The 13,457-nt window shown below is 54.4% G+C and overlaps 2 protein-coding genes across 22 annotated transcripts in view; one reads left to right on the top strand and one right to left on the bottom strand.

The window, feature by feature from the left end:
• MAP2K4 (mitogen-activated protein kinase kinase 4) overlaps positions 1-1,798 on the top strand; it is a 94,805-nt gene extending 93,007 nt beyond the window's left edge. For all 6 annotated transcript variants that reach the window (XM_021283194.2, XM_065034341.1, XM_065034339.1 and 3 more), the window contains one exon: positions 848-1,798. In XM_021283194.2, coding sequence (XP_021138869.2) covers positions 848-961 — 114 coding nt within the window. In that variant the 3' untranslated portion in view covers positions 962-1,798. The remainder of the gene's footprint in view (positions 1-847) is intronic.
• A 1,738-nt stretch (positions 1,799-3,536) lies between these two features.
• Positions 3,537-12,157, bottom strand: LOC135575697 (uncharacterized). Of its 16 annotated transcripts, XM_065034347.1 has the most exons (6): positions 11,328-12,123; positions 8,707-8,881; positions 8,153-8,280; positions 6,590-6,635; positions 6,170-6,316; positions 3,537-5,147 (listed from the first exon to the last, which is right to left on the bottom strand). In XM_065034347.1, exons 1-6 carry the CDS (start codon positions 11,388-11,390, stop codon positions 4,939-4,941), a joined length of 768 nt encoding a protein of 255 aa, XP_064890419.1. In that variant the 5' UTR covers positions 11,391-12,123; the 3' UTR covers positions 3,537-4,938. The 16 variants fall into 16 exon arrangements, 1 of the variants encoding a protein (XP_064890419.1); XR_010466934.1 differs by lacking the exons at positions 6,170-6,316; positions 11,328-12,123 and adding an exon at positions 5,507-5,643 and having other exon boundaries at positions 7,098-8,280; positions 8,707-10,026; XR_010466931.1 differs by lacking the exon at positions 11,328-12,123 and having other exon boundaries at positions 5,507-6,316; positions 7,098-8,280; positions 8,707-10,016.
• Between the last annotated feature and the right edge of the window lie 1,300 nt (positions 12,158-13,457).

Genomic DNA, 13,457 nt, shown 5'->3' with positions numbered 1-13,457 from the left:
ATAAGTCACACTTGACAACCATGCCCCTTCAAGGAGCCCTGTGTGAAGCTGTGCCCTGGTCCCTGATGGTGGTGGTGGGATACAAAGGGAGTTTGCCTGGAGTCCCAACCGAGAGAGTCACCGTGTGAGTTGGGTCCCACCAGTAGCAGGGCCTGCGGCGATAGAACAAGGGGTGATGGTTTTAAACTAAAGGAGGGAGATTCAGGCTGGACATGAGGAAGAAATTGTTGCCCTGAGGGTGGTGAGAGCCTGGCCCAGGTTGGCCAGAGAGGTGGTGGCTGAACCATCCCTGGAGACATCCCAGGCCAGGCTGGACGGGGCTCTGAGCACCCTGAGCTGGTGAAGATGTCCCTGCTCATGGCAGGGGGGCACTGGGGAGCTGGGAAGGTCCTTCAACCCAAACTGTTCTGTCATTCTGTGTGTGGCCTCCTGGGTAGAGCAGAGGGTCTGAGTTCAGAACTGGGCTTGCATCCTCATCTGTTTGACGTCTGCACGCCGTGTCTCCTGTCACTCCTGCCTCCCTGTTGCTTACAACACTGACGATGAAACTTCTCTTGAAAGTATTTCAGCGCATGTCCAGGCTGCGAGGGAGCCAGGTGCTGCTGGTGCTGCGCCCTCGCTGCCACCTGCCCAGCAGTTCCTGACACCCAGAGTCCCTCCCCACCTCTGCACTACACCTCATGCATTCACCGTATGTCAGAGCCATGGACCCGGTGATGTCCTGCTGTCCCACAACCACCACACCGCCCTGGGTTCTTGAATCAGGAAAATCCGTATGGTTTTATCTGGGGTAGCCAGCATGTTGGAAGGGTGACCGTAACCTTGTTGTCTCTTTATCTGATTCCAGAAACATCCCTTCATCCTGATGTATGAGGAACGCACAGTGGATGTTGCATGCTATGTTTGTAAAATCCTGGATCAAATGCCAGCAACTCCCAGCTCTCCAATGTACGTCGATTGATATTGCTGCTACATCAAACTCTAGAAAAAGGGCTGAGAGAAAACAAGCTGTAAAGAATTTTCATCACATATTGCAGTGTTTTTAATGCTCGCCCAGACACCATGTGCAATAATATTGGTGTTATTTCCATCCTGTCTGTATACTGTTGTCACATATAAAGTGCATCCCTGTAATACCTGATCACACAGTGTTAGTGTTGGTCAAAGAGAGACCTCATCTTGCTCTTTTGTGGACATATTCATGAAATGTGGAAATAAGTACATTTATTTGTTGACTGTGATTGGATAGCACCTAAAATTCATTTCTAGACTCGAAACTTGGAGACTTCTCAGCAGCTACTGGAAAGAATTTTCTCTCAAACTCTTCCAATTGTTGTTTCAAGTAATAATAAAAAGCAAACAAACAAAATGTAGGCGTTGTCTGTCTGAACATTAAGAGACTTTGCCTGGAGGGAGAAGAACTTGCTTAACCAACGAGATGCTTTGCCTTCTGGAACCAGAAAGGCAAAGGAGAATTTTATTCTTCACAAAGTGCAATAGATATACTGCTATGAAATCCTGTTGCTTTACAGTCGCAGTGTACTTCCTGGGGACAGTGTGCTCAGCTGAACTTCTGTTAAAGAGAGATCATGTTAAATATAGTGAGTATGTCTTTACCAAAAATATGTTGTGTTGAAAGAGGCTAACATTAAACTATTCAGAGATGGGACATAATGTATTCTTTCTCCTTTTACCAAGCCAGCCACTCTTCGCTCTTAACTAGGTGTCCTGTAAATTGTTACCTGGTAAGATAAGACCTTTGACCTGAAGAATTATTAAACTACTCGATTGAATTTAACCTGCTTGTGACCTGATTTATAGCAGCACAGCGCTCACCGCCGGCTGGCTTTGCTTTGACTTCAACCAGCACCTTTCAAAGTCTGCAGCTGTTTTAATGAGCCGCAAATGAATGTCTGTCATTTCTGGCCAGTGCCTCTCGTGTTCCTCCCTGTCCCCAGCCCTGACACTGGCGCCTTTTCACTGACCAGCCCGGCGGTGCTGTCACCTCCGTGTTTCCTCTCTGCAGGTGGGTGGGGACGTCCCCACCGCCCCAGGGTCCGTGCCGCCCAGCTGCTGCATCACGCTCTGCTCAGCTCATGGAGACCTTGTTCACCACCTTCGCGGCATTTCGCCTCTTTTGTGACCCTCTGGTTACTGCACCCTAGGGCCAACCTCACTGACAGTGTTTGGTGCGGATAGAGGTGAGGTGGAGATGAAAGAACGTCTCGTGTCTTGTGGGCTTTCAGCTGACCCGGCAAGGCCAGGTGAGCTGTCGTCTGCTGGAGTTCTGCTGAGCAAAAAAGTGATCAGTTTGGGTTTGTTGGGTTTTCTTTTTCATGATTGGCATAGTTTTAAAAAAAAATAATAAATTGTTCATAAAAAAATTACCTTTTTCAAAACTTTGCAGTTTCAGGCACTTTAGTAGTATACTGGGGATACAACGGAGGCTGCAGAGTTGCTGATTTACATTTTGAGTTGTCTAGTTTAGGCACTTGGTAGGACTGCATCGCTGTTAGAGCAACCTGCTGTCACAGCTCTGTGGCGAAACCGAACCGGGATGCAGAGGGCTAAAGGTGCAATGGGAGCGAAAACACGGCGGTACTGGCAGGATTCCTGAGGAAGGGGCTTCCCACGTCACGCCAAAGCTGTCGCGCACAAACCGGGCTGATGCGGGAGCAGCGGAGAGCAGCGTGTCCCTGCCCAGCGGCTGGGCTGGGACAGGAGGGAGCCGAGCCCGCGGTTCTGTGGACACCTGGTGTTGTGACAGCTGGGCAGCTCCACGTGTCCCGCTGCCCGTGGGAGCTGGTCACCGCGGCGCCGCGGCCGACGGCGATGCCATCGCTTGGGCACGGGGAGGTTCCATTCTCCAGCCCTCCGTGGACTGCATTCCTCAGGCAAGGCGGCCACCGAAGTCTTCCCCAAAAGGACAAGGCAGAGCTTGCTGAAGTCACTAGTCATTCCCAACAGCTCTGATGGATCATGTGGATCAGTTGAACAAGATACATAGCGTATCTAAAGCCGTAATTCCGCCCCCCAAGCCCTGTAGCCTTGGAAACTCAGCTTTTCTCAGGCTCAGCAAGTCCCTGCAGCTGTGATTCATCTCACCAGCCTTCAGCCACCACAACGGGACCTGGGCCTCGCCGGGTCCCACGGGCGCTGTCTGGGGGACCGAGGAGACACAGATCCAGAAGCGACAGAGGTGTGCGGAGGGGCTCTGAGTCACCTCCTCGCTCACAGGGAGCCCAAATCCCTGTTTGGGGGCTGGCACTGACATGGAGCCTCCCAAAAACCGACTTCCCTCCAAAGCAACTGCCTCACTCGCTCTTTCAGCAGGGCCGGGGACGCTGTGCCGCCTGCCCATCCCGAGCTCCTCGTTAGCAGCACAACCAGTTTGTTTTCGATGGATGGGAAATGGAAACATGAAGCTTTGAGCCTGAGTGACAAAGTCAGGGTTGAGGTGCTGTGGCACGGGTGACAGTACAGAAGGACAGGTTTAGCTTATTAAACACAGATTATAAACTACTAAGGGTGCACCATTTATTGCAATGTATCTTTATTAAAAAAAAAAAGGTATATAGTGTCCAGAAGCTGTGAAAATAGTGTAAGAACTGTACATTGTGAACTCTGGTTATTTTTTTTCTTGTACCATAGAAAAATGTATAAAAACTATAAAAAAAGCGGATGTGCAGGGATGTTGCCTTATTGTCTGTAAAGTGGAGCTCAGGAACACAACTGCTCCAAAGAGCTTCAGAATATTTTATCCGGTACCCTGGTTTGACTTCCTCCTCTATTTAACACATTACACATGGATCGAAGTGTTTCTGTAATGGTTCTGTCTTCTGCCTGCAGGTCAGTTGTAATAAAACTAGGATGCGACTGTGCCCTTGTTATTTTTGTTTTGTAAAAGGTCAGATGTGACTGGGAAGAGTCATTAAAAGCTGCTGGAACACTTGGATTCCAGGCCCTTCCAGGGGCAGCCGTATGAGAGAAAAGCAGCTTTGGAAACTGCTCATGCTAAATTTAAAATAAACAAGTGTAGGGAGACCTGGGGATATTTTATTCCCCCGGCAGCTGCTGAGCCCCGTGCTGAGGGGCTGCGCCCAGGAGAGCCCTGTTTGCTGCACAGGCAGGTTCAAATCCAGTTGGTGGTTGGTCCTGAGTGGTGTCCCCAGGGCTCAGTACTGGGGCCAGTTCTGTTTAATCTCTTAATGATCTGGACAAGGGAATTGAGTGCACCCTCAGTAAGTTTGCAGCCAACACCAAGTTGGGTGGGAATGTTGACCTGCTGGAGGGTGAGATTGCCATACAGAGGGATATGGACCAGCTGGATCAATGAGCTGAGGCCCATTTTCTGAGGTTCAACAAGGCCAAGTGCCGGGTCCTGCACCTGGGTCACAATAACCCCATGAACGCTGCAGGCTGGGGAAGAGGAAAAAGGACCTGGGGATGTTGGTGACAGAGGCTGAACATGAGCCAGCGTGTGCCCAGGTGGCCAAGAGGCCACCAACATCCTGGCTGGTACCAGCACTGGTGTGGCCAGCAGGTCCAGGGCAGTGACCGTCCCTGTGCTGGGACCTGGGGAGGAAAAACCGCGAATCCTGGGGCAGTTTTGGGCCCCTCACACCAAGCAAGGCCTTGAGGTGCTGGAGCGAGTGGAGAGAAGGGAACGGAGCTGGTGAGGGGCTGGAGCACAAGTGTGATGGAGCGGCTGAGGGACCTGGGGGTTCAGCTGGAGAACAGGAGCTGAGGGGAGACCTTCTGATCTCTGAACTGCCTGAAAGGAGCTTGGAGCCAGGGGGGTCGGGCTCTGCTCCCCAGGAACAAGCAGGTGATGGAGAGGACGCTCGGCACAAAGCGCCTCTGCCCCGAGATGCCAGCACGAGGCAGGAGGGTCCGTTGTCCCGTCCCGCCACCCTGCGGGAGCCACAGTCCCCAGAGTCAAAATACAGGAAGGATAAGCCCAGCCCTTCCCGCCAGCGCAGAGCAGAGCACCTCGAGGGGAGGCCCAGCCCTAGGAAATGCCGCACGTGGGCTCCTTGGTGTCTCGCTATCTGTCCAGGTCCTCAGGGGCTGGTGGTGCGGGAACTTCACCTGGGGAGGATGGTAAACGGGCGGCCGCACAAATTCAACCATGGGCTCTCTCCTATCTGTAAAGGGGTGACACAGAGAGTCAGCGAGATGGCGCAGATCCGAACCCCAGGGCCCCCCGTCGCTAACAAGGCCCCCCCCCCCACACCCACCAGGGCTGGTCGAGCACGCCCTGGTGAAGGCTCTCAGTGTTATTTCAAAATGCTTGTTCAAAATGGGCGTTTAAGAGGTTGTTTCCTCAGACTGCTGTTAGTTTGGGGCAGGACGGCTCCATAAGCGCCCAGGCTGTGCTGTAACAGCTCCCAGACCAGTGCCGGGACCAGCAGGAGCCCACGGGCACAGCTCGTTCACCGGCCCTGTGCCTCCCCCCAGGGCTGCGTCACGGCTCCCCCAGCCCCCCGCACGGGCCATTTCTCACTGAGGAGCTGATGGGAGACCCAGGGAACGCAGCTGTCCCACTGGCACTGTTGAAACGCCAGCCCTGCCGGGGTCATGCCATCCTCGTGCTTTCTGCACAAGTCAAACGAGCTCAAGGTTCGCAGCTTGAGCCTGTGGCTGGAAACAAGACGCAAGCACAAGAGCTGAGGTGATTCTCTTTTCTTGCAGCACTCTGGCAGGCAACTACTTCCCCACAGCACCCCAGAGTCTGTAAAACAGAGGTGGAAAACGAAGGCACATCAAAACTTCTCCCAGCTTCCCCAGCCCTCCGCACATTCCTGCTCCAGGCAGGAAAAAAACCCACTTTCTTAACAGCCTGGTTTAAAGCAACAGGACAGCACAGTGCTTGCAGGGCTGGGGTTGCGGCTTCAGGCAACACACATCTCAGAGCAGCCCTGAACAACCATGCAGACTCCAAGGAACTTGCTCTCCTCCAGCAGTCACGACCTTGTCATCAGAACACGCAAGAACAGCCTGGCCAAGAGAGCGTGAACCGCCCAGCAACAGCCCCAGTGACCAGAGCCCGGGCCAACATCCTCGCTGGAGTCGATGGGCGGTTCTGGCTTGAAGAGCAGGAAGATGAAGCGATGGCAGCCAGTGCCCATGGCGGGGAAGGGGGGCAGGTGACGGCAGATCTCCTTACCCGACTGGATGTCGTTGCCTGGGATGTTCGTCCTGAACACACACAAGTTTACTTCACTATATATCCGTTCATTTCCCGCCCTTAGGGCCAGCAGATTCCCCCAGGATTGGACATCACCCTGGGCTACGTTGTGATGTAACCTACGCCCTGTTTGACAAGCAAACAGAGAGCAGAGGCTGCTTTCACTGGGAAAAAACATCACACTCAGCGTTTTGAAAGCCAAACAGCAGCAACACCTGAACTCCCGCATCTTTAGCAGGACCCAGAACATGGGTGTGAAGAAGCTACTGGCAGGAGCACCAGAGAACCACAGAACTGTCTCAGCAAATCCTTATTCCAAGCTCTGTTGAAGGAGCTTCTGCCCGCTCCGCCGGGGCTTTCCCCGAGCCCAGCAGCGCGGCTCTGCCGTGTGGTACTCACTCCAGCCAGCGCGGGTGCTCCGAGTGCGCGTCCCTTCAACGTCCTTCTGCAACAGAGAAAGGCGACTTCGTGATAGGATCACAGAGTCGTTTGGGTTGGAAGAGACCCTCAAGATCATCGAGTTCAACCACAACCCAACTCTGGCACTAACCCCTGTCCACAAGAACCTCATCTACACGTCTTCTAAACTCTTTCCAGGATGGTGACTCCACCACTGCCCTGGGCAGCCTGTTCCAGTACTGTACAACCCTTTCCAGGAAGAAATGTTTCCTAATGTCCAATATGAACCTCCCCTGGCACATCTTGAGGCCGGTGTTTGCATCAACCCCAAAGTGAGAACACCCAGACCCACTTCGAACCAACGGGGCAGCTCAAAACCACCCAGCAATCCTTTCCTAGCAGAAGAGTAACTCATTCTTCTAGGAATGAGCTTCAAATGAGGAGCAAAGAACTCAACAGATGTAATTCCAAGATTAAAGGGACTTCTCAGTCAGCTGCTTCACCGTACCTTGGTTTCCCAGAGCGAGCAGTGGCAGCTAATGCACCTGCCAGGCAGACTGCTGAGGGAGAGGAGTCGGGGGAGAAAATAAAGACGGGAGTCAGGGAATTGCTTCCACTACACTGCGACACCGGTCCCGTCTCATCTCTCAACTGCTGCAGCTTTGGGGAGGCTACAATCTTTCCTGCGTATGTAACACATCCCTACTCAGATGATACGGCATCGTCTCTGCCTGTGCAGCCAACAGAAACAGGAGCGAACCAACAGCAGAGGGAAAAGATCCTGTTTAAACACGTTCTTTGTAAAGAACCTGCTACTCCCCTGGATTTGTGAGCAGCACAGTCTGCAGGGAGCCTTTATCTGCCTCAGATGACACTGCGGGGGAACTGGAAGCCTGAATGAGGAACACAAACAGAATGTCAATCACTGAAACTACAGATTCCATTAAGACCAGATCATGATTTCCACGGCAAAGAACACGAACCGGGCATGGGCAAGGCCAGGACCCAGCACAGACCAGGCATGGCCACAACATCAAGTCATCCAGCTCCACCTGAGAGCCCCCAGAGCCTTAATAAACATCAGCCTGCTGACAGACAGCCATCCTGTTGCAAAGCTCTGTCTTTATCACGTCCAAGAAACAAGTTTTGATCATCACAGAGGAAATACCCTTCTAAACAAAATCCCCCGGGGCAGACAATGCCCATCGGGAGCGTCTGAGGAAACCACAGAGGCTTCCCGTGGGGCCAAGGCTGAGCCCCGCTCCCCCCACTCTCCTCTGACGGAGTCACCATGTTCCCATAGCAGACCGGCACGGCGTGCTCGTCTGCCTGCCTGTACTCCACCCTCAAGGTGACCCGGGGGGAACGTGGCCCCTCGGAACAAGTCATGAAACACCGCGCAGTGCTCGGCCACGCGCTGCTTGTGGAACGGGCCGCTGCTCTTCTCCCGCTCAGCTCTGACCTCGTCGAGGGGGATCAGCGCTGCGAGGAGAGGGAAACGCTGGAGGTGACACCGGGGGACCCAGCGTGGCCGGGGCGGGGAGGGGGTGGCAGGACACAGACCTGTCCGGAGACGAGCTGCGCTTTCCATCTCCGCATTCTGACGCTTCTCCCTCGGGATCTTCTTTCTTGTCTTGATTTCCTTTGCCCGCAGCAGCTTCTCACGCGGCAGGCTGATGTCGGGCTTGGCTCTTCAGACAGGGGTGAAAAAATCACATACGTGATAAATTCCAATACCCAAAACACCCAAACACAAAACGCCTACAGAGCATTAGAGAGGCTGTGAAAGAGACGCAAACTCCAAGACAGCACAGACTCGAATCTACACCTCTGCCTTCCCTCGGCACCTCCACGCGTCTGCCGCCTCCTCCCCCAGCTCATTGCACCCCCAGACCCAGCGCTTTCCCAGCCGAGAAGCAGCTCTGGTCTGTGCGGCTGCTCTGCAGCCAAACTGGGTTATTTGCTGCAAACCTCTACATCAGGAAAGGGCCAGCCTTGTGCCAAAACCCTCATCAGCTCTTTACAGGGCGCAGTTTGGGGCAAAATGCAGGCCCAGCAACAGCTTTCTTGACCTCCAGCAGCAAAACCCCGCACGGCGCAGCTCCCTGGGCGAGTACCTGGCTGGGGCTGCTGTGCTGCCGGGCCGTCTGCCCCCAGCGCGGCTCCCTGCTCCTTCTCCGCCAGCCTCAAGCACCGACTGAAACTGCGTGATTTTTCCAGCACTTCTAAGTTGCCGACGTCAATATCCTCGTTGGGCATCGGCCCCAGTGGGGCTGCCCTGAGAGAGCGCAGCTGGGAATGGAGAGTGAGGAGAGGCTGCTCAATTCACGCACACCGTGATTCACTTACAAGAGACGCACCCATCGTTAATCAACGACACGGTAAATGCTTTCTGAGCACCTGCAAAACACGTGGAGGATGATCCATAGAATCCCAGAATGTCAGGGGTTGGAAGGGAACTGGAAAGCTCATCCAGTCCAATCCCCCCATGGAGCAGGAACACCCAGATGAGGTTACACAGGAAGGTGTCCAGGCGGGTTGGAATGTCTGCAGAGAAGGAGACTCCACAACCCCCCTGGGCAGCCTGGGCCAGGCTCTGCCACCCTCACTGAGAAGTTTCTTCTCAGATTTAAGTGGAACCCCCTGTGTTCCAGTTTGTACCCATTACCCCTTGTCCTGTCACTGGTTGTCACCAAGAAGAACCTGGCTCCATCCTCCTGACACTCACCCTTTATATATCTGTAAACATGAATGAGTCCCCCCTCAGTCTCCTCTTCTCCAAACTAAAGAGACCCAGCTCCCCCAGCCTTTCTTCATAAGGGAGATGCTCCACTCCCTTAATCATCTTGGTTGCCCTATGCTGGACCCTCTCCAGCAGTTCCCTGTCCTTCTGGAACCGAGGGGCCACAACTGGACACAATATTCCAGATGTGGTCTCACCAGGGCGGAGTAGAGGGGAAGGAGGACCTCTCTCGATCTACTAACCACCCCCCTTCTAATACACCCCAGGTACCATTGGCCTTCCTGGCCACAAGGGCACAGTGCTGGCTCATGGTCATCCTGTTGTCCACCAGGACCCTCAGGTCCCTTTCCCCTACACTGCTCTCTAATATGTAATTTCCCAACCTACACTGGAACCTGGGGTTGTTCCTGCCCAGATGCAGGACTCTACACTTTCCCTTGTTAAATTTCATCAGGTTATTCCCCGCCCAACTCTCCAGCCTGTCCAGGTCTCTGGATGGCAGCACAGCCTTCTGGTGTGTCAGCCACACCTCCCAGCTTAGTGTCATCAGCAGACTTGCTGATAGTACACTCTATTCCCTCGTCTAAATCGTTAATGAATATATTGAATAATATTGGCCCCAGCACTGACCCCTGAGGCACTGCACTAGATACTGGCCTCCAACTAGACTCCGCACCATTGACTACCACTCTCTGCCTTCTCTCCTTAAGCCAGTTTGCAACCCACCTCACTACTCTATTGTCTAGACCACACTTCCTCAACTTAGCTGTGAGGATGCTGTGGGAGACTATGTCAAAGGCTTTACTGAAGTCAAGGTAGACCAGTCCACCGCTCTGCCATCATCCATCCACCTTGTTACATTCTCATAAAAGGCTATGAGGTTGGTCAAGCATGACTTACCCTCGGTAAAGCCATGCTGACTGCCCCTAATAACCCTCTTATCCTTGGTATGCCTTGAGATGGCACCAAGGAGAAGCTGTTCCATTTCTTTCCCAGGGACACAGGTGAGGCTGACCGGTCTGTAATTACTCGGGTCCTCCTTCTTGCCCTCTTTGAAGACCGGAGTGACATTTGCTTTCCTCCAATCCTCGGGCACCTCCCCCGTTTCCCAAGACTTGGCAAAGATGATGGAGAGCGGTCCAGCAATGACTTCAGCCAGCTCCCTCAGCACCCGCGGGTGCATCCCATCCGGACCCATGGATTTATGGATGTCCAGACTATTTCATTGCTCCCTAACCCAGTCCTCATCAACTAAAGCAAACTCCTCCATTGACCTGGCTTCATCCGGGGTCTCAGGGGTACAGGGCTCCCCAGGACAGCCTCCGGCAGAGTAGGCAGAGACAAAGAACGCATTCAGTAATTCTGCCTTCTCTGTATCTTCTGCCACCAGGGCACCCACCCCGTTCATCAGTGGGCCTACACTGCCTCTGGTGTTAGTTTTATATGCTGTGTATTTGAAAAAGCTCCTTTTGCTGTCCTTGACCCCTTTCACCAGCTGTAATTCTAAGGAGGCCTTGGCTATCCCAGCTGCCTTCCTACATCCTCTAACAGCAGCCTTATATTCTTCCCAAGTGGCCAGCCCCTGCTTCCATGACCTGTAAACAGATCCCTGTTGGCCTCCTGGCCTCCTGGCTCCCTTCCTTGACTCCCTTCGTGTGGCGATGCTCTGATCCTGAGCGTGGAAGAAGCAATCCCTGAATGCAATCCAGCTATCTTGGGCCCCTTTTCCTTCAAGCAGTCTTGCCCATGGGATTTCCCCTAGCAATTGCTTGAAAAGGCCAAAGTTAGCCCTGCTAAAGTCCAGGGTTGCAATTCTACTTATTGCCCTGGTCCTACCACCCAAGATGCTGAACTCCACCATCTCGTGGTCACTGCAGCCCAGGCAGCCCTCAACCTTTACTGCTTCGACCAGACCCTCCTCGTTGGTGAGGATGAGATCCAGCAGTGCACCTCTCCTGGTCGGCTCCTGCACCATCTGCATGAGGAAGTTCTCACCGATGCACTGGAGGAACCTCCTGGACTGTGGCTGGCTGGCTGAATGGTCCTTCCAGCAAACATCAGGGAAGTTAAAATCCCCCACAACAACCAGGGCCTGTGACTGTGAGGCCGCTCTCAACTGCCCGTAGAAGGCCTCGTCAACTTCCTCAGCCTGATCCGGTGGCCTGTAACAGACGCCCACAACAGTGTCACCCCTGCCAGCCTGCCCCTTGATCCTGACCCACACACTCTCAACTCGCTGTTCCCTGTCCTGCTGGAACTGAGGGTCCACAACTGGACACAAGATTCCAGGTGTGGTCTCCCCAGGGCAGAGCAGAGGGGCAGGAGAACCTCTCTGACCTACTGACCACCCCCTTCTAACCCCCCCCAGGTACCATTGGCTTCCTGGCCACAAGGGCCCAGTGCTGGCTCATGGTCACCCTGCTGTCCCCAGGACTCCCAGGTCCCTTTCCCCTTCACTGCTCTCCAACAGCTCGTTCCCCAACTTGTACTGCAACCTGGGCTGTTCCTGCCCAGATGCAGGACTCTACCAGTGCTGCCCAGCGCTGATGAAATAAAGAATGCCGCCGCACAGCAGCATTGCCTCTGCTGCTCAGTCCATCTCTCCGTTTCCAGAGAGTTCCCGCTTTCTCCAGAGCGCAAGAGACGGGGCCGCGAGAGCCCGGGAAGAGCCGGAGCCGCCCCCGCCCCCCCGAGCCGGCCACGCCAGCAATTCCGCCGCCCGAGCGCTCTCCCCGCACGCCCCAAGCGGCTCCCGCTGCCCGCCCGGGGGAACCGGGGCTCCCGGCCCGGGACTCACCGGCCGTGCCGAACGCCGCCCGCACTGGGCTGGGAAGGCCCCCCTGCCCCAGCAACGGGGCTGTTTAGCGCGGAGCCTGCCTAGAAACGTCCCCGCAGCCCCGCGGGACGCGCTCTGCCCCCCGGGAACCCCTCCCCATCGCCGGCCTTGCTGCTCCGACCGGGCAGAGCCCGCGGGAGGGACCGGAGCGGCCCCGCTGTCACCCCGGGGTACCCGGACGGGCGGTGCAGCCCAGCACAAGAGCCAGGGGTTTTCAGAAACCGGCCCAAAAAGCAAAAGCTGCAGTTCCTGTGGGCTGTGGAACATCCTGGGGGTGCTGGGACCCGCAGTGCAGAGTCACCGAATCCCAGCCTGGTGGGGCTGAAGGGACCTCTGCAGATCCCCAGTCCAACCCCTGCTCACGCAGGGTCACAGAGCAGATCACCCAGGGAAATGCGTGGGGAGGGAAAAACAGCCTGGACACCTCACTTGGGATTGTTGTTTTCTGGAAGAAGGCCTTTAAAAACCAGAAGAACATCCCGGAACAATCTCCAGACCCAAGGACCTGGGGCAACTGATTTCTGCCCTCAGGTTCTGGCTTCATCCTTCCAGGTCAAACTGGCCGTTTCTCCAACCACCGTGTGTGGATTTCGGCTCCAGAGAAGGACGAGTATTTCCCTCCCAGCTCCATCAGCAAAGTAGTGCCACACGCGGATTCATGTGCACAAACTGTCACAGAAATGTTCTTGCCCCCAGGTTCCCTGTCTCAGAGTCTCAGACGTTTGCGCTTTAGAAAGATACTTCAATTATGAGATAGAAAACAACTTAAAAGGTACAGCAGAGAAGCAGTCCAGGCTGGGGGCCTCTCAGGGGGAGGGAACACAAGGCAAAAGAGACTTGGGCTTTTAAACCCATTTCTCTAAGAAACCCTCTAAGAATGGTGGCCAGGAGCAGGGAGGACGGCCGGGACGCTGGTGGAGGTGAAGTGCACAGGGCACTTTCCTCGGGATCTCCAGAAATAACTGCGTAACCTCAAAGAAATCGTGGTCCGGAGAAGGGCAGAAGGACGGACGGGATGCTGACAGACGTGAAGTGATGTATGGCGCTGTAATAAATGTGAGCCAGTCGCTGCACATCTGCCACCAAGGGGAATCGCCTCCGAGGCCAACTGTGCCATGGGGAAAGGAAAGGGTGAAACGTCGGGAGAGTTTGATTTAGTGCACAACACGGATAAAGCCATTCTCTCTGCAATTAAAACTGAGGGTATTTAATTCAGTGAAAGGAGATTTCATTCCCCATGACCTGTGCGATTGTCTTTTGAATCTGGGCACGGGCTGCAGTGACCTGCC

Source organism: Columba livia, chromosome 18 (genome assembly GCF_036013475.1).
Source record: "Columba livia isolate bColLiv1 breed racing homer chromosome 18, bColLiv1.pat.W.v2, whole genome shotgun sequence".
In the NCBI taxonomy this organism is placed as follows: Eukaryota; Metazoa; Chordata; class Aves; order Columbiformes; family Columbidae; genus Columba; species Columba livia.
Note: the sequence above shows the minus strand (reverse complement) of the source record. Positions and strands in the feature narration are given on the sequence as shown.

Coding starts and splice junctions, on each gene's coding strand:
- LOC135575697 (XM_065034347.1), bottom strand. CDS start 11,390: ATGTTTGCTGGAAGGACCATTCAGCCAGCCAGCCACAGTCCAGGAGGT. Junction 8,882..11,327: donor GAGGTTCCTCCAGTGCATCG/GTGAGAACTTCC, acceptor CTCCATTCCCAG/CTGCGCTCTCTCAGGGCAGC. Junction 5,148..6,169: donor AGGCAACGACATCCAGTCGG/GTAAGGAGATCT, acceptor ACCCCTTTACAG/ATAGGAGAGAGCCCATGGTT.